Consider the following 24916-nt stretch of genomic DNA (forward strand, 5'->3'; position numbering starts at 1 on the left):
ATGGAAGTACAGTGAACAGTAAAAATATGAAACCTGAATCCTCTGGTTTTAAATATTACCTGTGCCCTTTAATTACATTTATGCATGTTTTGTTCACTTTCCTATAGAAAGTTAAATACGTCATTTAAATGTTAATTATTTCAGGCTACAAAAGAAGAGGAAGAGCTTATTGCAGAGGAAGAGGAAGAACTTACTCCAGAGGAAAAGAGGAAACTGGAAAGAAAATTAAAAAAAGAGCGCAAGAAGAAGGAGAAACAGCTGATGAGGGAAGCTGGAATCCCCATAAAAAAGGTGGAGCCCAAAAAGCCGTCGGGATGTGAGCGGGCTCTGGCCTATTTAACCAGGTAAGAACAGTAAAACCTCTGCAGGTGCTGCCTACAGAAGTAAGCTGTAAACCAGTAACCCAGAGCAAGCTGTACCGAGCAATAACACATTAAAGGAAATTGCTGCAGTTAAGTACTAAGTTAATGTTTCATCTCAGTTGACACCCTGGAGGACAGCTGATCACCCCATTGTGTTTCTATTACAGCAACAGCAGAGAGAAGTTAAGTATGGTGCAAACATTTTATAGAAAGGCAGCTCCTGTCCTGAAGATCTTATGGTTGTTATATAAATATCATGGGCTTAGCTGCACTTACAGAGATGAAAGGCACATTCCAAAAAAGATTGGATTGAGAAAATGAGTTTTGTTTCTTGAGTGTGCTGTTCTAGGCAAAAGACTTCCAGTTGCTCTCTTTATATAAGCAAATTCCATGGAGTGGTTAAGCATTACAGAGTCTGAATTCACCCACCTGCAGAATGTTTGGATATTTGTAGATCAAGATGGGATTTTGCCACTATTTTAAAGTTAATAGTGTACAATGACTGATTTTTGCATACCAAAGTGAACAGCAAGTATAGTGGCTTATTTCAGATTGTTAGCAATCCCTTCATCCAGTTAGCACACTTATTGGAAGACTTAAAATTCCAGCATAAAGCAAAGTCTGTGCTTAAACTAAAAAACTGCAGCAAAGCACTCAGGGTACCCCACAGACAGTAAAGAGGTCATGTACAAACAGGAAGATAATGTTTATTTTTTTCCAAACTGCAAAGTATACCCTGGCTGTAAGACCTCCAGAAGACTGGCATGTTACAAATAGTGGGTTACCACGTGGAATTAATCCAGGGTTGCATCCCTGCCTGTGCTCAAAACTGAAGCATCCAGACTGTCTGAATTGTTACTTACCACTCACAGTGGGGAGGGAGGAAATTAATTGCATTCCAGGCAGAGGGACATGTGCATTTTTGTTACATAACCCTCAGCATGCAGAGATAGCAAAATGACAATAATATTTTTGATCTGGAAAACAGCTGGAGCAGTTCACCACTGTTTTGAAACTGCAAATGGATTGACAGATAGCTTTGAACCATCCGCTCAGCCTTCTCTCTGCTATGTGTGCTCTGGTAAATGGTGGATCTCCAGATAATGCATTTCAGGTTTAGAAAGTAAAGGAACAAGCTGTAGGGTTTTGCTTGTTATTCCACTGTTATCTGTATGGATTTTTACCTTGTTACATGGGAGAATATGAAATTATATTTGAACTAATATTTGAACAAAATTGATTCTAGAGTTTCACTTAACTTGTACCAAATTACTCTGAAACAGAAAACCAGCTCTGTCATTTGGTCTTGTCATACAGAGTCCATGCACTGTATGTGCAGCAATAGGTTGTGAGGGATTATTTCAGCAACAGACAATTTGAATTTTGTAGACTTAGCAGGAATAGTCATAAGATGTTGAACTGCCAGGCAAACATAGCCATAGTCACCATTCTAGCCCCAAATGTGCCTGGACCATCTTGAACCATTATTAATTATAGAAAAACAGCTTACAGTTATAGTAGAAGAGTCCTCTTACACCTCAGACCTTTTTTTCAACCCAATAAGACTGCAAAAGAAGTAACTGGATTTAAATGAATCCAAGAAGTAATAGACTAGCTGGAGAAGGGAGACAAAAATCCAGGTTCTGGAAACTCATTTCAAGCTCTCCAGCATATTGAGTGGGTGAAGGATTTCAGTCTACATGCTTTTGCAGGGCTACAGGCATGAATAATCTGTGGGAGGATAAGTAAATCTTATAGATGCAAGAAATTAATGAAACTGGAAGTAAACAAAAGAGTGCTGTGGATTTGTGTTTTGCCCCACCCACAAGAAAAGCCTTCCATGACAGAAGTGTGGGTAGGTGAGGTGGCATCTGAACTGCCTGATGGCATGTGCACCTCCTGTAGCACAGGTGGAACTCAGTGTACCATATGATAACTGGAGCTGTCATTTTTATTTATTGAGGGACTGTTTGCAGCAGGAGAGCCCAGCTGTACGAAGCTGTGCCTCGTGCCGTCAGTCCAGGGGAGTTAATGAAGAGAGCATTGATGGCAGCAATCAGGCACACAGTGTGCAGGGCAGGGCTGCTCACTGCATCCTGCTCTTCCTGCTGCTTGCAGAGCAGCCCTGCAGCCCTGCAGCAGTGCAGCAGGATTCCAAGGGCTGCACCAAGGCCCTGGCTCCCCTTGGCAGCACTGCCAACCTGTGCCCCTTCTGCTGGGGTCCCCACTGCTGGCACAGTGTGCCACAAGCTGAGCAGGTCTTCCCATTCTCCAGCTTTGTTATTTGATTCTAAAAACAAATGGTCCTTGATGCTGTCCAGTTTCCAGAGGGATCAAATTATCATTTTGTTGGAAGGCCATCCTAGCTGGGAGAGGCTTTTCTCACCATGCAGATGGCCTGGCCACATGCAGCAGCAGCTGATGCCAGCTCAAACTGCAGCCCCCAGCTACTGCACCTGAGGAGCTGAAGGGTCTCCCCTGTGAGCTGGGTGACTCTGATAGCCCAGATCAGCTCCTTGCTCATTTGAGTAAAACCAGGCTGAGCATGACCAGATTTACACTCCTGATGAAGGAAGAGCAGCCAAATTACTCCTGTTCTGCCCCCCCCTGCCTTCTCTTGGCCTGTGTGAGAAGGAAAGAGGGAGAGAAAAAAAGACTTTGCTTTACCAATTTTTATCTCATCTTTTCCTTGGTGAGATGAGTTCAGGTGGTTCCCAGAACAGTTCTCTTCCAAGGCAGCAGCTGGCAGAGAAAAGTTACTGCTGTCAGATCCTCAGCTTGCCCAGGGAGCGCGCAGGAAGATCTGAAGATAGAGGATTAAAAATGGGGAGCTGAAGCAGAAAGGTTATAAAACTCTGAAGAAGAAAAAAAAAGTGAAATAATGTACCACCCAGAGTGGTACTGAACAGAAGGAAAAAAACCCAATTGCTTCAGAGGAATAGAGAATTGCTTCAGAGGAATAGGGAAAAGCCAGAGTGATGAAGTATTAGTGGCTAAATAAAGTACTCAAATCTCTTCCTTTTAATGATGATATGCCTTGTTCCTTTATGACGGTAAGTGATGATTCAGATTTAAAGGGAATGCTCCATTGTCTGCTTAATGTGATTCTTGGAAAATCTAGAATAAAAATTCATCCTTTTCTGAGCATCCAGACAGCTTCAAGTGAAAAGATGTTGCAATTCTAGAGAATGGTAATTAGGTTTAATTATAACCTAACTGACCTTCTGTGGTGTTAAAATGTTGGCAGAACTTGTTTGTCTTGGCAAGCCACCCTCTCCTAGAAGCTGCTGTTCTTGTGTTTGGCTTGGAAAGTTCATTGCCGTATGGATCTGCACATATGGATTTCTCCATCACCCATCAAAGGAATAGAGGGAGATCTGAAAAGACGTCACTAAAGGAATGTGAAAGTACAAGATTCATATCATCTGAAGTAGAAATAATAGATAATATTATCTGCATGTGTGCTGTGAATTAACTAAGCCTTGCAGTACTATTTATCATGTACTAAAATTTGAAAAATAAGGTGCTGAAGTAGAATTATTTTTGAAATTATTTACGCCATACTGTTAGTATTTGTCACTTTTCTTTATATAGATCTTATTTTTCTCATTGCCTAATTTAAATTCAGGCAAGATTCAGAGAATGTCTTTAAAGTAAAAAGATGCTTCTAGAATAATACAAACCAAGGGCATGTTACAGAATAAGAAAAGTGAGAGACAGGCAGAATTTCCCATGGCGTGAGGAAATCATCTGACTCTGCAGATCCCAGGGTGGTTTTTGCTGAGTGTGGTGGCAGCCCTGCTGACAGCCCTGGACAACCCAGGGCAGTTGTTTATCTGCTGGGTTTGCACAATGGAAACAGATCCCGGTCCTCAGTCAAACTTTATTACAAGCAGTGCCAAGCCTGGGAGATTTTAAAGCTGAAATGTTGTTGTTCTTCCTTTCAGAGAATACAGAAATTCGAGGGCTGTTGCTGGAAGCATTTTTTTTTTTATATAGTTTGCTATTTTTTTAATGTATGTCATATATTATATAGATGTAGAAATAGAAATAACATGTAGAAAGCATATCAAGTTTTTACTCCTTCTGGAGTAGAGGCTGTCTGGAGAAGGGAATCAAGAAGTGGATTAGTGTTCACTGAAGTTTCTGATTTTTAAGGAACCAGGAGAGGCTGGTGCCAGGCTATAAAGTGGGCAGCAACACCTGAGATTTGTGGCCAAACAGCTCAGATGATGGTGGCCCTTCAGGAAATCTCAGACCCATTCATCCAACCCCTCCCGGGGCAGGTGACTCCATTGGAGGAGCTTCTGCACAAACATAACCATGCCATTAATGTTGAAAACAATTTCTAGTTTTAAAGCACCTCGAGTGGGCTTGTGTCACATTTAGTTTCCTTTGTTGATTCATAATGTTTTGAATTTGTTTTACTTCTCACAGATTACTTTTTTAGCCAGGGTCAGTGATGGCTTTTGATACTTGATTCTGAATTTAAATAATTTTCATTTCTGCTGGTCTATATCAATATTAATTTCAAACTTGGCACTGATATTGATGTTTCACCATCAACAGCTTAAGCTTTTAGATATGAAGAGTAACTGATAAACTAAAAATCTAAACATACACAGGTCTTTTTTTTTTTTCCTTCCAGAGACTGACTCCTTGGCTTGGTTAGCAACTAACTTTAGCATTTAATGGCATTTCTCCTTCCCCTGCTCTCCAAAACTGAGATAGAGTTTCCTTCCTGATTGCAAGGTGCAGCAAATATCTAAGCTCATCAGTTATCTTGAATTTCATAAAACATTAGAGAACTGCTCAAGTAATGCATCTCAATTAGCTAATAACAAAAATAGTGTGTGAACTTAAGAGCAAGTGTTGTAATTAGACACAGCAGTGTTCCTGAATTCCCTTCAACAACTGGGGCTTTAAGGTGTCTTGAAAGAGCAGCAATTCTCAAAGATTAGGGGCATAGTAAAGGGGAATAGTTTTGCTTTAATAATCCCAGGGTTATTTTTTAAAGGTTCTGGGGCAAGCATTAACTATGGATGTAATTAATCTATTCCTACATGCCTTTAGTCATTTTGTCATATTCATTAGTTCTGCAAGAAGCCTCATGAATCCAGAGTCAGATACAGGATAAATTTGCATTTGGGGTTGTTCTGTTTTCTATGAACTTGGGCAGGCACTTGCTGCTATCTGATTTCAAAGACTTGAACTTTTCCTAATACTCTAGAGATCAGTGAATTTGTTTTAGCACTTCTCCAAGTTTCTGTATTACTTGACTTCTAATTTTTACCAGGGCCTGACCTGCCTCTAAGTGGGATTCCTCTCCTCGACCTAAAGCAGCACGTCTGTAAATCTGCAAGTTTTCCATTTGATGTTAAGAAAATGAGATCTTCCTCATTTTAAAGGCAGCCACTGTCTCTGTTGGTGGCAAAGGAGTCTCAGCTTGCTGAGAGTTACCTTGCCATTATCCTACACTCCCTTGTGTAACTTCATCTGATGAAGCCACCTCAGTTTGTTTGCAGTTCCCTAGCAGCCCTGACATTACTCACAAGCTCTACAAAGCTCTCTGTTGCAATGCCCACACCTTTCCTATTTTTAGGGTGTGGGTATGCCAGCAGTTATTCTGGGGGGGGTAGGTGGAGGGGGTGTATTCACTCCACAGATTTTGTGCTGCTTAGAGCTATCCTGTTAGCATGCTCAGGCACATTATGTTCTGCAGAAGACAAAGCTTGCTGGTGGGGTATATGAGGCAGAAAAATTGTTCTGCTGTGTTGGACCTGTTATTAAGCAAGGTTTTTTAAACCATAGTGTTGCCCCACAGTTCATAAATAATTTCTCCCATCCTGGTGTTTACACCCTGCTGGTGGCTGAGTGGGTTTCTCAGTCTCACTGCCCCTCCAGTGGAGCAGCACATCCATGATCCTTCCTCTCCTACTGCTCCTTCCAGTCCCTGATGTGCTCTTCTTTGAACTCCCGAGCCTGTGATCCTTCTGGAATGTGACACCTGGAAACAAATGTGGTTTTACTGGAGCTGCCTTCCAGCAGAAGGGACTGGGGGTCTGTGATTCCTCCCTGCTCACTCTCTGGCTTTGCTTTATGGGTAACAGCATTGGATTCATCTTTGAGCCATAGAATGTTGAGATTTCACATTGAATTTTCTGAACAAGAAAAGATTTTTTTTTCTCCCCTCCAACTATTACTGAGTTTTTTGTAAATGACAGTGTTGGCATTTAGAATATAGTAGCATTTAGAATATACCACTATAGCTGTAACACATTTTTCAGGGTTTCTCATCCTTCTTCAGCCTTGCTGCAGCAAGTCAGATGTGCTCCTGTTTCAGAGTTGGCTTTATGATACCCATTTCCAGGTATCAGTGTTCTCATTATCCTCTGATTATTCAAACTGTGCATTTAGGATTCTGTGACTGTCACATTACACTCTCAGTAACAGCACTATTCAGCTTCTGCCTGTTTAATCAAGATGTCTGGTGGCAGCCTGAGTCGATGATTTTCATTCCCTGTGATAGAGTCATTGACTTCTGGATTCACTTTTCTGTGTCTTGATGGCAAGTGATATGTAGATATGTGTTGGAGACATGCCAGTGTTTTTCTAACCCCCACATGACATCCACAGGATGTCAGATTGTGCAGAAATTGCTTTTAAACTGTTATTAACTTCTTGCTGGGTTAGCTGCTTTTTATGGTTCTAATACAACAATTTCACTGCTTTTAAAGAAGCACATGAATATTTTACTCTTAATTTAGTGAGATCATGCAGATTTACTGTTCCTTATCTATATCTCTGGTCTTTTTCCACTTATAAATAATACAGCTCTCCAGAATGAGTGAGCCAGACTCTGTGTGAAGAGTGCTCACCGAAAGAAAGGTCTTCCATTCAAATTCAATTTTGCAATGCAGATGGTGAAGAGATGCCTGCACTGGCACTGAACAGAAGATAGTGCTTGTGCAGGAATAGTTGGCTCTGGAAACTGAATAACCAGGTTAACACTCAGATGAGCCTGAATTAAGAAGCTGTGGCTCTCTGCAGATGACAGGCACTGCATGTTGCTGATTTACAAGTGACAACACTTCTGAGCCAGAGTGGGCACTGAGGCTTCTTGAGCTGCTGCTGAAGATAAACTTGTCAGTTCAAGGTAATGCTGACAAATAATATCATTTACTAAACAGTCTAAAAATGGCAACCAAAAGAAAGAACAACAACAACAAACCCCTTTTAAGTGGCTCAGAGCCAATCTTAGCTATTTTTACCAAGAACTTCTGGGAAGAAAACAAACCTTAGCAATATATTCTGGGTATCTGTAATACTATCCTGGAAATGGTCCAGATGGACAGAATTCCTGTGTAAAATAATTTCATTCTAATAATCTCTAGCAAGTCCTCTCCACAGTCATGGATTGAATTATGAAGATCCTAGGTAGTTACAAATATTTTTGGATGTATTTTGCCATATCCAGCTTGTTGGATAAGCAGCTCTGGCTTCTAGAGACAAAATAGGTCTTTGGGAGGTTCTGACAGGTCAGGTTCTGAGATTTTTATGCTTAGTTATACCTGGAAGTTCTGAGATGTTGCAAGTATTTCTGTGGTATTTTCAACTCATTCAGAAGTAAGTTTTAGAAACATCAATGATTGCATGATTTTCCAGCCAAATGAGTAAATGCTTATGATGCAACTCATTCAGCTGAGCTTTGGAAGAGCAGCTGGACTAATACAACCTTCCCTGAACCAAACTTTTTATGGCTTAGCTATTAATATTATCCTGGATAAAGTTCTTCCTATAGGGAATGTGTTTGGAGTAGCTTTCTTACCCCTTTGATAAGCACTAATGTATGGCTTGAGTGGAGAAGGAAAGGGAAGCTCAGGCCCATGGTAAATTTTCCTCAAGTGGAGTCAGTGGCTCTTCCATCTTTCAGAATCTGCTCATTGTCCTGTTTAGTTTATGCAGAGGAAAGAGATTTCTTTACTAATTTCCATAACCATAAATGGTCACTAAATTTAACAAAAGAAGAAAAATGGAATAGGGAACTCTAATCCTGCTTTATGGCTCTAAATCAAATTATTTGTATTTCTAAATCTTTGAATTAATTTTATGGAAGGTCACAAGTACACCTCACAAAGCGTATTTCAGTAAAAACTGCAGAGTGATTTACTTTGGAACCTTCTGTCTCTTCGCACTTCTACCATTTTTTCAGTGTGAAACAAAACTGTCAAAATATTTACTTGGGCATTTTGTTCAAACATTCTCATATGGAAATAGTGTATTTAATAACATCATTAACATGAATTCACAAATCCTTTCATCTGACATCTATCATTTACTGCATCAACTGAAAAATACCTGACTGCTCAGCCCCGTCTTTAAAGAGATTTTTATATGGTTTTTTTAAACATACTGTCTCAATCTTCTCCCCACCATACTAATGATAACTTGCTTTTCCATCATACCTTTCCTGATAGCATATCACAACTGTGTTTCGATAAATAAATGAGAATATTTTGACACTGATTTATTTACTCTCATTATGACAGCTTTTGAGAAAGTGTTATGTTACCCCATTTTTCAGGTGATAAATTAAACAGTGATGAAGTTCGTGACTCACCAAAGTCCCTGCACTGTCCAAAGGTCTCCTTCCAGAGAAGTGTGATGAGGGAAAGTAGACTTAACTTTCTTCTCATCTGAGCACAGGCTCTGTTTTCTTTGGCCCTGTACCAATGTCTGCTCCCAACAGACCTGCAGGGTTTTTCTCAATTCCTTCTTTTGAAAGTGAAGTTGGCATGGATTTTGTTCTGTAGCAGCATCTCATCTGTGCTTTTATTTACTGATAATTTTATCAATAGGATGGTTAAAACTTCTGCAATTTTTCACATGTATGTTGTCACAATTATAAGTTGTATTAGCAGTACATAACTGCTGGACTGTAAAGTGCTTCCTTAGATGGGGAAAATTAGAGTACATGTATTAAATCCATGAATACTCGGATAAAAATAGTTAAGGTTTCTTTGTCTGATGCTCTTTCCTGTAAAATAGCATCTTGATTTCCAAACCTGGTTAAGAAAAATTTATGTCTCCTTTTTTAATAACTCATTTCCAGTAAAATAAAATTTAGTATAAATGAATTTTCTTAACAGTTTATTAAATGTAGCCATTAGATATTTATCGCTGACATGCAGCTTTCATCTTTCCATAGTATTGTACAAAAGAGATTGCATCTAATTGAATAATTAAGCAGCTTTAATATATTGTTTCATCTGGTATTACTTTCAGAAACCTTGTGAGATATATAAGGGAGATTCAGAAGTTTTTAATAACAGACCAGTCTGCTTCAGGACTGTATCCTGACTGTAAGGAGACATCATCACTCCTCACTAAAGTGCTCAAAACCTCACACAAGCACTTTGATCTTTTCCATTTGTCTTTGGAGAGAATTTGGCAGTGTTCAGGTCAAATAAAACCAGAATAATTAAAATAATCCATTTCACATACAAGTATTACAACAAACTACCTCTTGAAATTTTTTAACTAAAAGCAGATGGCAGGGGTTATTTACTTTATTTTGGGAATATTTCATTTGCAGGGAGGTTGCATTGGAGGAGTGTGAGGCACAGCTTTTTCTCCCAGCTTCTGAAGTCTGCTCTCCCCTGGCTCTCCAAACTCCCTGCCTCACTCCTGGCTCCAAGCCCAGGCATCCCATCCTTAACCCTCCTTCTGGCTTTGAGAAAATGCATTTTGTGCTCACCCATCTTCCTCCATTCAGAGTAGGTTCTTGACATGGCAGAAGCACAGAAGGGAGTTTTTATATTTTCTCTGTGTCATAAAATTCAGATCTGGGAGAATTAACACTGCTACTCACTTCCTCAAACACATTCAAACTATTCATCCAGTGCCCAAATACTCACAGTAGTGGTGAGGAGTTTCGTAGCTCTAGGGAATCATTTAGACTAGTCAGCCAAAGCCAGAATTAAAATTTAAAATGCAGTTGGCAATGATTGTTAATCAATTAGCTCCAGGGAGCTGTCAAGGCTTCCTAACCAGAGTTAGAATAACAAGAAGTATTTTTGAAATAATAAAACTAGTTCCTTAATAAAACTTGTCTCCTCCTTCACACATTTATTAATAAGATGATGCCTAAAAAGGTATCAGTAATTACTTTTATATGAATGAAATTGAATTGGAATGAGAGCCATCTGCAGGAAGCAGTAATTGGCAGATCAATTTCTTTAAGAATACATGACTTGAAATCTTAGTAGTGCAGCACATGTCACAGGGTATTGGAAGGGGGGAATCTTACACTGCCCTGAACACCTTGGTGTGACAGCAGATTTTAATATGCAGTGAGAGATAGCTGAATATCTCAGCTAAATAAAAAAAATGTCAGGGGGCTGTGAAGTGCTGAACACTTCTGGGTTGATCTTGATATTGATATTGTCCCTTTGTAGAGCTCTTTGCAAAAAGAAGAGTAAATCATTCTGTAAGGTTCCAACCTGGGAGATTCAGGTGCCATGGGGTCTGCAGCGCTCCATCCACCTCTGCCATACTTCTGATGAATGCAGCTGTGGGATGTCCGGGCTGGGATGTAAAAAATGACAAGGATGGCTGACATGTCTTTTTGGTTTGGTTTTTTCTATATATATTCTTGTTGGTCCAGAATAACTCCAAATGTGGTACTTCTCAGATGCACTGTAAGAGCCACTTGTGGGATGGGTTATTTGAAGAGGGCTACATTTTCCTGTAGCAAAAATGAACTTTGTCTAACTAGCCAGCAATAAAAATACTTGGATTTCATTTAGAACAAAAAAAAACCAAAAAAACCAAAAAAAAAAACCAACCCTGCAAATATAATTTCTGCAACAGTGCATCAAGGGCTGGTATCCAAATTAATAAATAGCAGTTCTTCAATACTGTCCTGAGAGAACTCGCTTCAGCAAAGGGGCTCAGTAGGAATTTGAAGAGGGCTACATTTTCCTGTGGCAAAAATGAACTTTGTCTAACTAGCCAGCAATAAAAATACTTGGATTTCATTTAGAACAAAAAAAAACCAAAAAAAAAAAAACAAAAAAAAAAACCAACCCTGCAAATATAATTTCTGCAACAGTGCATCAAGGGCTGGTATCCAAATTAATAAATAGCAGTTCTTCAATACTGTCCTGAGAGAACTCGCTTCAGCAAAGGGGCTCAGTAGGAATTTGACAATCCAGTGTTTGACAGTTTGACAGTTCTATACCTACAGGACATTGTCATCAGAACAAACCAGCTCTGTAGAAGAGTTACAGGGCCAGTCCTGCAGCACAGGCTCAAAGTTCAGCTTCCATTTGAGGGGGGAATTTCCCCTTTCCTGGAGGGTGCATGAGGGAGTCCCTGGGTACCACAAGGGATGGGATTGATTTGAGGCCAGTTCTTTGTCAGGGTTGTCAGGCAAGGAGAGGACACTGGTGGTGTCTGTTCACAGATGCTGCTGGCACCCATCCTGCCTGGCCATCCTCCAGACTGCTGGGTTGGGTTTCACCCCTCAGAGGTGGCCATGGTCCACCCTCTAAGCAGCTCCTGTTCCTCAAAAACCTGGGGAAACCCCACTGGGAAAGGTGCAGGAAGAGGATTTGAATCTTGTGGAGAGGAGAGGCCAGCTGGAACTAGATCTGCTGGATGCTGGGGCAGCAAGGAAAGATGTGTCTGGTTCTGGGATGTGGTGCAGGTCAGCATTTGGCATCTCTTTAGAACCAGAGCATTGCTTTTCCTTGTTACAGTGAAAAGCTGCTCTTAACTTTGGAACAGCAGAAATCCCTTGGCTGTGGAAATCCCTTAGGCTTTTGCAAAGAGAAAAACCACACAGAAACACCCAACCTGACAAATTGAAGACATCTGGGTACAGAAGGGCAGCCCATTTTCAGCAGTGCTGCTGCTCAGTGGCCCAGCTGGATTAGGCATCTTCCCAGGGTGCCAGCATCACTTTGCAGCCTCAGGGCTTCCTGAAACAGCCTGTGCAGAACACAGGAACACAAACCTTCAGCTCAGTGTAACAGCACTAAATTGGTTCTTGGGTGTCCTGGCTGGTTCAGAGCAAAACCAATCAGCCAACTTCAGTATCCAAATCCTCTTCCAAGTGGCCATTTCTTCATCCTTCCTTAAAAACTTGCACAGATGAAGTTTCACATCAAGGTTTTTCTCTTCCAGCATTATTTTTAGCATTGCTATATGGAAAACCATGCACTTTCATACATTTCTTGTGTTTTATTAATAAAGCACAAAAGTTTGGGTGGGTTTTTTGCGGGTTTTGTTGTTGTGGTTTTTGGGGAGGTGGGATTTGTGATGGCGGACTTTTTTGTTTTGTTTTGTTGGTTGTTTGGACATTTAAAGTTTTAGAAGCTGATTTAAACTTAAAAAGCAATGAAAATGAGCTCCTCATCTTGAATCTGTGCCTTTGCAGGAGTGCTCTGTACCACAGTTGGACATTTTTTGGTGTAACAGTAAGGGAGAAGAGAATGGACCATATTTGTTTTTTCTGGGTCTGGTAGCATATCGCTCATCTGATCTTCAGAAAGCATTTCTATAAATGGACTTGTGCCAACTTTTGGAAAGGATTTTGCGTGCAGCTGGCTCCTTACATGATTTTCATGCAGAGTGTGGGGCCCTCTTTATCTCCTCGTACCCCCCAGGATGTTCTTCATGGGAGGGAGCCATAACAGTTGTTTTCATTTTCCCTTTCCCTTATTTCTGGTGCAGGAATCAGTGTGACCAGAATTAAGTGCAAGAAAAGATAGACATCTGGAGAGGAGATGGGACTTTGGGATAGCACTTGGTTGTATATTCCTTGCAGGAGCAGAACAGATTGGCTGTGAAGGGCACAAATTCTATTTTTTGTTTTATTCTGTGATAATTCAATTCCTGCTTTGTGTTCTTTTTATGAATGTATGTAAAATGAAAAGCACATTTAGCTTAGAAATACAGTAATAGTAGCTGTGGGCGTTCAAGCCTGACCTTTTTGTTATTACTGAAAACAACAGCAAGTTCTCAGCACGTTATTACTGCTATATATATTTTTTTCAAATCAAAATGCAGTTTTGCTGCAGGTGGGCTAATGTGGATACCAGCAACTAAATAACTATATCAGGAACATAATTTTTAAAGAAATGGTGAAGGTTGAATGCTGTTGGCATTTGCAGGTGGGTTGGTGCCTGTGAGAAGCTGAATCACAGGGAGGCTCCCCACATGTATTGTACCAGATGTAAGAGACAGGAGCTCTCCTCACGACCTGCTGCATGGTTTGGAGGCATTGTTACAATTTTCTGGGTCAACTTTTCTTCCCACCAATCATCTGTCTCATCTGTTTATACTTGAAGCTCTTCAAGGGAACGTCTCATGTTGCGTTTGAACAGAGCCTGTGGTGGGGGAGGAAGAGGATTTCGAGCTTGGCTGAAGCTGCAGGATGCAAACATAATATAAAACCTTACAAATAATGGCAAGTGATAAAAGTACATGCAATAAAAGATAAGCTCTGATAAATATTTTATGTAGATCTAATCAAACTTGGCTTTATGTCACAAAGGCCCCTTCCTTTCACTTTATAAATACTTTCTAAGAAAATCCTGTGACCTGTTTGCTGCATAGATATAATCAGATGCAAGCTGTCCTAATACTGGACATCAGGACAAAAATGGGACACTTGAAAGCACATTTATTTTTTCCTGCATGTGTGATTCCTAAATATAAAAAAAGCTTCCTCTCCTTGCCTTTTCACAAGTCTATAGTCATTATACTGTGTCTAAACCAGATGGAAGAATATATTAAAAAATGTTTTTAAACCACAGATTGAAAAATGGTGCCAGGATTTTCAACCAAAAATGTGGCACTGATTCTAAAATCTGTTGACAATTTTAGAAAGTTTTCTTTTGGCAAACGAGCTCCATTAGTGTCTTTTCTTTCTTCCAGGAAAATGAGAAAAACCTTTATCTGAGTCATAATTTAGTTAGATTCCAAACTGGATTTGAGAATATCAGCATAAATATATTAACTTTCTCTAGGGGTTGGAGTTGGGACATAAACAGATTCATCCATAACATGAGAAAAACACAGTTAAAGGCTATAGTTGTCTCTTATGCCTAATATTGGGTCTCACCACAGGTCTGTGCTTCCAGATTTTATCTGCAGCCATTCCAGTCCAGTCTCAGAAAATATATCTAGAATTTAAATTTTGGCTGTTCTTTCCAAATGAGGACAATCAGCATTACACACACTTGAACAGAGATTTCTTCTTACATTGGATTGAGCAATGAAGTTCACCATGAGGCAGCTTTCTGGGCATGCAGTTTTGTGTGGAACACCAGACATTCAAAAAACATCTTTGCAAAAGTAAATCCATTTTAAATACCCCTGAGGGAAATAGAAGAAACTCTGAATACCCCCAATAAAAATAAACCCTTTTACATTTCCCTTTAAATAATTGTACGTGTTGTAACTGGAGAAAAAATTATTATTCCTACTTCACTATATGCTCTATAAGGGCATATGTTAAACTTCCATCCACATCCATATATTTTTTATATATCCATATAAAACCTCCATCCATAAAATGGCTCTTCTCCCACAAAACTGAGCTAATGCCAAATTTTTGCTCCCTCTGTGCTGCTTCCAGGGGTTCCAGGGAGCCTCTTTGAGGTGCAGCATTCCCTGCTCACCTGTTGGCCATATGTGCATTGGGCTCACCTCTGGACTGCCCTGATAACAGCATTCAGAGTTTCCAAATTCAGGCCTTATAAGGGCAGTGGGTTGTCTTAAACCCCAGTGCATGGGGTTTTAAAGAGGCTGCAATTGTGTGCATTGCACTGTGAAATATTCCAGCACATCCCTTGAGTGCCAAGGGTTTCAGCAAGGCTTTAAATATCTTTAAGGGAATTTTTTGGAGTATGGTTGTTCTTTATTGAGGAAACACCTGTTATCCACATTTTATGGGTAGGGTGGTGAGCTCTCAGGAATGATGCTGTTTGCAGAGAGTTTGGGGAATAAAGGGTCTAACTTGATTCCTGCAAGCCTTAATTGTGGGCCATAACTCCTGTTCAGCCTCCCTTGGGGTGGAAGGACACAGGTGATCCTTAAGGACAGGTTGCAGAGTGGTGAATAACTGTGTATCAAAACAGAAAAGTACCCAGAGGAAGAATGTGACCATTCCTGTGTAGTGTTGTAGATGCTTTTAATGTTTTCCATAGATCTTTCCAGTGGAGCCCTGCCTTTGCTGCAATGGGCCAGACCTGTGGTTCTGTCCCTCCTTTGAGGGAAGCTTGGGAGTGTCAGACATGGGATAAATCACAGGAGAGCTGCAGGAGGCTGTCCTCTGAGTGCTCCTCAGGGCTGGAGAAAACTTGCAAGTTAATTCCCTGATGCTAATCCTGGGCTGTATGCTGGAGAAATCCAAATTCCGTGGCAATCTGCTTTTCCTTGGGTAGATGCTGAGGCTGAAAGGTATATCCAGGGTGGGCTGCACTGCCACGGGCACTCATCTGGAGCAGTGGATGTAGGTGAGGTGTCCTTGCATCTGGCGCACAGCACTGCTCTTGTGTGCTCTGGGAGGTGTCAGCAGTCACATCCCTGTCTGTCTTTCTGGTTTCTTGAGACTTGTCTCCCACTCAATAAGTTTTTCAAGTGGAATCAGTAAAATGGTTGATTCTCAGCCCTGAGCTTTTCTGCACTCAGTGATTATTTGCTGGTTGTGACAGCTCTGTAGAGTTTTGTCCTGGCCAGTAGTCTCAGCAGATGCATTGTGTTGACTTCCTGAATCCAATTTGTAACAATGATGTTTTTTTCATACTGTGTTTCTGGAACCAATTTGCCTGCTTTCCCTTCCCCATCTCCTCCTCCCGGGACACCCCAGCAAGAGCTCTGCCCTGCACACTGCAGTCGCCTTCTGTTTGCCTCCTTCCACTGCCTGAATTCCCATGTTTTGGGAGTAGATTTATGGGAGACGACTGTAGGCACACTAAAAGTCATTTATGAGATAGACCAGTGAGAATCTTGGGCAGCTTTTCTACATGAGACTCTCTTGCTAGAAAACAAAAGCCCGAATCTAAAATTTCCTAAGCTGCTTGATTTATTTGATTCATTTCCTCTGTCTATTCAATTTCAAAGCCATTTAGGAAGATCATTTGCACAAACATTTAAGTTCTCTTTAACTAAAGTCAACCAATATGTTTTTTCAATGAGCTGGAGCTCATGAGAAAGATTCAAACATCAGCTGTGTAAAGAAAGCAATTAGTGTTTGTACAATATATTGAAAATTAGCCCGAGGTACACTGGAAAAATACATGTTTTACACATGTATATTTTTCAACCAATTCCATAGTTTGTACTAAATCCTGACACAGATAATTCTAGAAGCTACCAAATGAATTCAAACTGTGAGAGAGGTTGCAACTGTCTATAACTGTAATGTAGATGGTTTTGCTCTGTATATTTGATCACTTGAAGGAAAAGCCTTTTTTCCTGCTGTAGTAATTCAAGGAAGCTTATCTGCATGTAAATAGCAAAATGAAATCTCTCTTGTGTTGTAAAGGTTGAAGTTTTCTAGTTTAGAAGTTGAGCATTTCTAAAAATGTACTAATGATGTCATCCTGATAACAGGAGGTACTGCTCTCACCTCGTCATGGGGTGATTCTTTTCCATAGATTTTAAAGGTGTCACAGGAGTAGGAAAAAGCTGCCATAATCATAGCAATCAGTGGAGAAGTTTTATTTTAATAACTGTTGGGGGAGCAGCTGTCATGTTATCTGCATTAAAGATTGTGCACCCATTATCAGGAGTGTTTTGCCCACAGGTTGATAGGAATTTGGGTCAAGAGAAGGACCACTTCCCTGAAAAGGAAGAAACAAGCATTGTTGATTCAACTATGGAGGGAGTACCAGTTAAAAACTTTGGAGTATTTTCTGAAAATAGGGGTACACCTATAACTGTTAAGGAAAATACTATTTTTTCTTGCTTTAATAATGTAGTGTTTAATTCTAATAGGACAGATCACAAAGCAAAAGAAATTGCTTGTGAGGCTCTGGTGCTATAATGGACACAAATGTACTTTCTGCAGTTGATTAAGTTAAAGTATTTGTTGTTTATATGAATTATTGTGGTGTATATAGAGCAGAAACTTTCAGGAAGACAAGCTAAAACTTTTGTTTGTTTCTGCAAGAGAATTCACAGGAGTTAAAGTCCATATGGAGTCTTGGATGCAGGAGTACAACAACTCTCCTTAACTTGTAGAAGAGAGCATATGGTTTTGGTAATAGGTTAATAAGAGCAATTAACCTTATAGTGCACTCATTTGTTGGTCTCAGTTGTTTATAAACTAGGTAATAAAGATATTTTAACATCCTATAGTTTTATAGGAGATTAAGTGAAATCAGGCTGTATTTTTTAAGTTTCAGTGCCAACAGTACTCAGGTGATACTGTGATAGAAACATAAAATTAGCAGAGTAGAAGATTCAGAATACTCTGTGGCATGTCCAACCAATGGGTATCATCACAAATGTTGAAATACATAGAACAGTTTAGAGAAACACAAACACATGTTAAAGGTTTTCATTAGCAGAGGAACGGTTTTCCTGGGATGCAGTCACAGATCTGTCACTCAGCTTGTTCTTGTCACCTTGCAAAGACTGTAATGTGAACTGTTTCCAGGCTTTATTTACGTAGAAAAGAATTCTAAACTTACCTTCTTCTTCTTGAGGATGAGCCTCATAAAAGAACAGGCAAAAAAAGCACTGGCATTGCTTTATTTTGTTTGTTTTGAAGGACTTCCTGCAGAAGTCCCAGTTTCTCTGTCAGGAGCTGCTGTGTTTGCCTGGCAAACAGAATCAGTGGTACAGATGATTGGGTACAGTTGTACAGTGGTACAGTTGCTGTTGGCCCCACAAACTGCCCCCACAAGAAAAGCCATTTTTACTTCATTCTCTGTTGGCTCCTCACCACCACTTCAGGTGGTGTCATTTGTTGTCCAGCTGGGCACCTTGCTGCAAAGACACCAAGGGTTGTGTGATTTTGATTTACAAGGACTTTGGGTTCTAGGCTGGAGGTAACGGGAGAAGGGATGACTTCACCATAATAATAGTTTTTTGTTTAATTCCATAACTTGTATCAGTCAGCTTTTTGGCCTTCTGCTTTTGTGCAATATCTGTTTTGCAAACTTCTGCCTACTTATTTGGCTACTATATTATTATTCCAAAAGAAGCCTCTAAATCAGCTCATCAGTAGACTTTAGCTCAAGCACATAAAGGATGATATATTGTGGTTATTGCTTTTGTCTGTCCTTCTTGATTTACTGTCAACTGTCTGATTTTTACCTTATATTTTGGTTATAACCTATTTTGATATATTTAGCTGGTGATAACCCTAATGAGCTGTGATTCTTTCTTTATTCTGAATTTGAACATCAAGACAATAATTTCTTTCTTTAGGTTTTCTTCAGAGGCTGCCATGGAACCTTTCTATACAAATTTGTGGTCTCATTTTTTTTTCTCTTTCATTGAATTGACTGAACAATGTATTTGCTGGTGCAGCATTCACCAAAGATGAGGACTCTTTTGCTTTATTAGACTTGACAGTGTTTAAACAATACTAATTCTCATACCCAGCTGGCTTTTCAACTGATTTCTGTGCTCTCTATTGCTGTGTAAAACAAGCTGGCACATTAATGGCATTTTGCATGCTACCCTCTGGAGACCTATTTTTCTTTTGAGAAAAATCAAATAAATGTGAAAGTTTCTGGGTTTTATCCTTAATTTTTTTTCTTTCTTTTCAAATGATACTTTAGTGTACTGTCAGATTTTGTACATGTTACAATACTAATTTTCAAGCACGTTATTTTGAAAAGTAGTCTTCATTTTATAGATAGATTTACTGGTTTGCCCATTTTTTAATACAAATAAATGACTTTATCTAAACCAAAATATACCAGCTTTAAAAACATGTTCAAGATGCACATGAATGTGCTATTTTAACCCAGCTAAAATTTTGTATATTGAAAATGTGTTTGCCAAACAGCCAACAAACATTTGCAGATGTTAATCATTTGTTCAGCCTCTCATTTTTAACAGTATTGAGTATTCTTCATGAGAGAGACATAAAAACCCCATTTTTCTAGCCTGTAAATATAAATATTTAAGTCATGCATTTAGACAAGTCCAAGCCTTAAAACGTTTGCTGCTGAAGGATGAATTTTGTCTGTTTAGAGCAGCCATCTGTGATGGGCTGCAGCCATTGCTGAGGTGACCATTGTAGCACAAGTCCCTCCTGCCAGTCCTTCAGAGGCTGCTTAATTTCATATAAATTTCAGTTAATTGTGAAACAGCAACTTTCTGAAACCCAAGCTTGATTCTTGTCCCCTGCACCTCCCCAGATTCTCAGTTTGCCCTGCAGCAGGAGTAAGGATTTGGGGTGCTCCATTGTCCTGGTCGAATGAGGGCAGTGACCTATCATAAAGGACTGGCCAAAGCTGGGGGTGGAATTTGATATTTAACTTCAAGGAATCAATGCTTTCTGAAAAAAACTTCTAACCTTCTTGGCTATAATATCTCCTATAATTTTTTGCAGAGAGGCCAGGTGGCCCTGTACAAAATGTGTGCCACTATCTGTGTCCCACAGTGCCATGACACTGTGTGTCATGCATACAAAGTCACTTGGAAGCCTTGTAGGGAATATTTTCTAAATAAAGAATGTTTTGATATCACAGTATTCCATTTAAGTAACTTTTCCCCCTAATTTTCTACAGCTGGTCTAAAAACCCAGAAGAATGGAAGTTTCAGAAGACAAGACAGACATGGCTTCTCCTGCACATGTATGATAAAGAGAAGGTTTGTATTGATTCTGCTTTTTCTCAGAACAAATATGATACAGTCTTATACATTAGTTATAGCTATTCTTTATTAACCAAAACTTCCTAGTACTAGACATGCACTTGTCTCATAATTTTTTAGCAACTTACAAATTACTTTGTTTTTAACCAAGATGCTGAAGCATTTTAATTGCTTGTCACTGATCTTTTTATTTTGTTGGTGATCATTGTCCTGTGCATGCTAGATTTTTATACTTGATATATAGCAAGCATCAAAAGAGCAGATTCATCATTTATTTAAATCTGGAGTTTGCTGAGAATTTGAGTCATATCCTTAGTTTGAATTTCCTAATGTGGAACCCAATACTGCAAACCACAGCTCTCATATAGTTTCAGATATCTCTGGGCTCCGTGGAAGATGTACAACCATATTGCCAAGATGTTAAAATAGCTCTCTCATTTAAATATAAGTGAAACCTGATGTTGATTGTGAAAAGCATAAAGTATAACCAGAAGCCAGGCTTGAATCCATACTGAAATCCATTCATTTCATGGATGGAACTTAAAAAACAACATAAATTGAATTTTTAATAAGTATCTGACCATTGTGGTATCAAATGAGGGTGTCAGGTGATTCATTTTGTTGTGCAATAGAACAAACCTCTGCCCATTTGCACAGTGCCTCACTTATTGGTTCATTTTGTTGACATTCAGTTAAGTTTTGCTGATTTTTTTGTGTGCACTTGAACATTTACTCATACCAATAGTCCTGACCCAAATTAGTCAGCAGCTCTAAAGCCAATCACCTGACATTGGGTGTTACCTTTTTAGACCGCCAGATAATTAACAACAGAGTTTCATGAAGGCAAAAATGTTCACATGCTGTAAATACTTTACAAAGATGGGTTGCAGAATACGAATTTGATTTTGGGTTCTGGGTTGTTTGCTCTATCTTCTGGTTTTTAAGTTTCTCTCTTTGAAGTCTTTATCAACTTTTCAAAATCAGTGTATGCTCTTCAAAGCTACCTAGAAATTGTTTGGCAAGCAGAAGGATGTTTTTACTTTTTTTACCTGTTTACTTTGGTTTTGTGTTGAAATATGCTGGGACACAATGAACTGTAAGTAGCATTTGTTTGATGTATCAAAACACAGTTTAACTCCTTATTTCTCAACACTGAAATGAAACTTCCTTTTTCTTAGAATTCTGATGGAAGTGCTCCGATTTATTTAAATTCACATATTTTGTAGTTTAATAAATCAGAGGAGCATTGAATATGAGCTTCAGAGAATGATTAACATCTGCATCCAGATTCAGTGAAGTTAGTAGAACTGCTCAAGTGCTTATAATTAAGCATATGATGAAGTCTCTTTCTTCATCAGGACCATAGGGAGGGCACACCCAGCTTCTTTTGAATATTTTTTTATACCCAAATTCAACTTCCTGTCCATTACAGAATGAAATCTGTTGGTAATCCCAGCATGACTAAAGTACAAAAGGAGACAGAAGTTTCTTTCCTTCCTAAGCCACATCTTTGATCTCATGGTGTCACTTGGATGCCTACTGAAGAGCCATGCAAAGGCCTGAATGGAGTTTCCTGTACTGATAGGCCTCTTTCTCAAAGAAATAAGTTGAGGTTTTAAAATTTGCTAGATAAATGGTGTTTTAAGCTCCTTTAAAATCCATCTGGTGACTGGCTGACAGCTTCCAAGCCAGGCCTGTGTACCTATGGTGTGCATACTTCTCCAGCACCCAGGATTAAATAAACACTAGGTTATCTGTTGGTCTTTATCATCTGGCACAGCATTTTTAGGAAGTTGCTAGATCAGTCTTCAGCTTTTGGATTTCAGGGTGTGGTGGGTGGCTGAAGTTTCCTTGGAAGGTGACCCAAAAATGCAGCCTGGCAGCAATGAGCTGAACTTCTCTCTTCTGGTGTCTGTGTTTGCTTTGCAAAATATGTGGGTGTCTGCAGGTCTCCAAGTCTGAAAATACAGAGTTGCAGAGTGTAATTTAAAAGTAAGAACTGTTCTTTTCCTGGTACTCTTTCCTAGTGTTTCCTGCTTTTCCCAAAGACAGGAATTATTTCACTTGTGATTATTTCCATATTAATCAGCTCCAGTGTATATTAGGAAGTTAGGACAGAGGCAAGATTGGTGTGTGAGAGAGAAAAAGAAACAAGAAAAAGGTCAAAACAGTTTAACAAAAGAATAATAACAAAATCCCATAAGCCTGGCTTTGACTTCCCAGAGCCGTGCTGGGAGATCTTGATCTCCAATTTCAAACCAGCCTTGAACTGACCTTGGAAGAAGGATTGTGTTCCTCCTTGGAAAACCTCACCAAGACTCCTGAAATTACTGCTTTTGTACTACTGTATTTGAAGAATTAAAATTTGGATTTCATTAACTTTCTTTGTGTGTTCCAGTCCTTGCTATGGCTCTGCTGTCTGTGTAAGTCAGGAGGAAATATGATCTTACCTTGCCCACGGGGTGCTGTGTTGTGGGCTCCTGATGAAATAAATCTCAGAGCTGGGTTATGTTAAAGGAAAAAATTCAGACTTTTTGAACACTAGGACACCCTTAGGGCCAAATGCTAAATGTTTTCTAGACTTCAGGCAGCCTCCTGTTAAGTCTGCACACTTAGGATTTCTAAATTTAGAGCAGGCTTTCAATTGCCCCCTCAAGCAGTTTGCTTAAATGATATAATAATAACTGTACTTCCACAGGTATGTCTATGCCATGAGCTCTGAGAACAAGAGTTGTAAATTACAGAGACAATTTGGCCAAGGTTTGAAACGTGGAAATGTTGCTGACTTTAAAAGCTCAGTACTGAGTATCTACATTAAAGGAACACTGTGACACTGGAATTGTTTGTGTCTAAATGGCTTCATCTGTTATTAGTGCCAGCTTATTGTGAGTGGAAACTTTCAAAAATATAGATATTTTTCACTGTGTTTGATTTGTATAGTATAGCAACACTTCATAGATAATCCATTTCAGTGTTACTCGTTGTAAAATTAATATTTCTTTTGTAACTGTATTGTTTCTTTAATGCAAGAGTGTTTGTGTGAAGAAGTAGAAGGTTTTCCATAGTGTACAAGTTACGAGGCTGAACGCAGACTTAAGTTTTGATTTATTACTTTGTAATACCCCTGATTGATGAAGGCAGTGTTGGAATATTCTTTCTTCCTCTTCTTTTGGAGTGATAGAAGTTTTAGTGATCAAAGTTCGGCTGCCAAATGTCCATGGAGAAATAAGTTGTAAATTAAGTGTCTGTTGAAGCTCTGTCTGCTCTGAAATGTTGATACTTTGCAGAATCGAAACCGCCCTCGAATAATTACTCTCGAATCCTTTAAATACTTACGTATGTGTTTAACTTAACTCATGTCAAGTTATATGTGTAAAGTTAAACATGGAGAAACATATTTGCAGGGTGAGATCATTTTAACATCTCATGATTCACAGCAAAAAATATCCTGTTATTGGCTGAAACCTGCTCCACAGATACACAACATGAAGTTGAGATCAGCGTAGGTCTGTTCACATATTCCTTTTGAAAATACTTCAGTATGAAGTACTGAATAAATCCTTCCAAAGTCCTTGCTAAATTATTGTCAAGATTAATATAATGATCATTTAAATTGTATGTTGTACCAGATAAGCCAAAACTTAATCTCTGACTAGTTAATTAGAAAGGGAGTGAAATGTGGATAATGCAACTGTAGATGACTAAAGTGCTTTTAATGTTAGACATGTTGGTAGAGCCTATCAGTTTTAGTCAGCATGATTTAAAAATTATTTCCATATGTCTGAATTTGGGTTTGTTTTTCAAATTAAATTCTAGTTCTTTGTATAAGCATTCTGTCAAAGTGTGCAATGGTGGGTGGTATCTCAGCAAACAGTTTTTGAGGAAGGGTGAGGGGAATTCCAGCAAAATCCTTCCCTCAGACATATGCATGCAATTCTCACTGAATTTAGTGAGATTTAATGTGTGTTTCCAAAAGGAGGGTTTGGCTAATGTATTTTGTTTTTTTCTTCCACCAACCCTCAGAGCCTTGGGCTCCCTGTCAGGCAGTGTTTGCATTTGCTGATCAGCGTTTCCACATCTGCTCAGCATTTCCTCTCAGATGCTTTGCCCGTATCTGAGCACATGACAGTCCTCTCACCAGAGTCCATCCATCTCTCCTGGCAGCTTGAACCTTGGCAGGAAACATTTCCACTTGGATTTCCACTTGCAGTTGGACCTTGGCAAACTCCAGAGCCTGTGCCATTATTCTCCTGATTGTCTTTCAGGTGATGCTGTGACGTGATTGTGAATGCATATTGAGAGGGGAGATAATAAACCTGTTTTTCCTTCCTTTTGTTTTTTCTTCCAAGGTTCCAGACAAGTATTTCACCATTTTACTGGATTATCTGCAAGGGCTTCAGGGCAATGCACGAGACAAAACTGTGCAGAAAGCTGAAGCTTTTATGAAGGAATTTGATGGTTCTGATGGAGAAGACCCAAACCTGCTGGGGAAGTGTGAGCGCATCAGACAAGTTCTACAACTGCTGTCCTGAGAATATTTCTGTGTCATAATTGTTTTCTGGTGGAGGGAAGGAGAGGATGTCACATACAGAGGCTGTAAAGGATTTGTAAAGATAATACTAAATTTTATACTCGTAATCTTTTCGAATTGAAAATATTTATCATGTTTTCAGGTGATGAAATAAAAATAACATATATAGCCCATA

The 24916-nt window shown here is 39.3% G+C and overlaps 1 protein-coding gene across 1 annotated transcript; it reads left to right on the forward strand.

Moving 5' to 3' along the window:
• On the forward strand, positions 1–24916 carry CUNH7orf50 (chromosome unknown C7orf50 homolog). The gene is made up of 4 exons (XM_005420460.2): positions 1–6; positions 145–344; positions 20126–20207; positions 24560–24916. Exons 1-4 carry the CDS (start codon positions 1–3, stop codon positions 24740–24742), a joined length of 471 nt encoding a protein of 156 aa, XP_005420517.1. The 3' UTR covers positions 24743–24916.

Source organism: Geospiza fortis, unplaced genomic scaffold (genome assembly GCF_000277835.1).
Source record: "Geospiza fortis unplaced genomic scaffold, GeoFor_1.0 scaffold237, whole genome shotgun sequence".
Taxonomy (NCBI): domain Eukaryota; kingdom Metazoa; phylum Chordata; class Aves; order Passeriformes; family Thraupidae; genus Geospiza; species Geospiza fortis.

Bases quoted from the DNA above. Each gene is read 5' to 3' on its own strand.
- CUNH7orf50 (XM_005420460.2), top strand. The intron at 345-20,125 runs GTAAGAACAGTA...AATTTTCTACAG, and splicing joins GCTCTGGCCTATTTAACCAG to CTGGTCTAAAAACCCAGAAG. The intron at 20,208-24,559 runs GTTTGTATTGAT...TTTTCTTCCAAG, and splicing joins ACATGTATGATAAAGAGAAG to GTTCCAGACAAGTATTTCAC.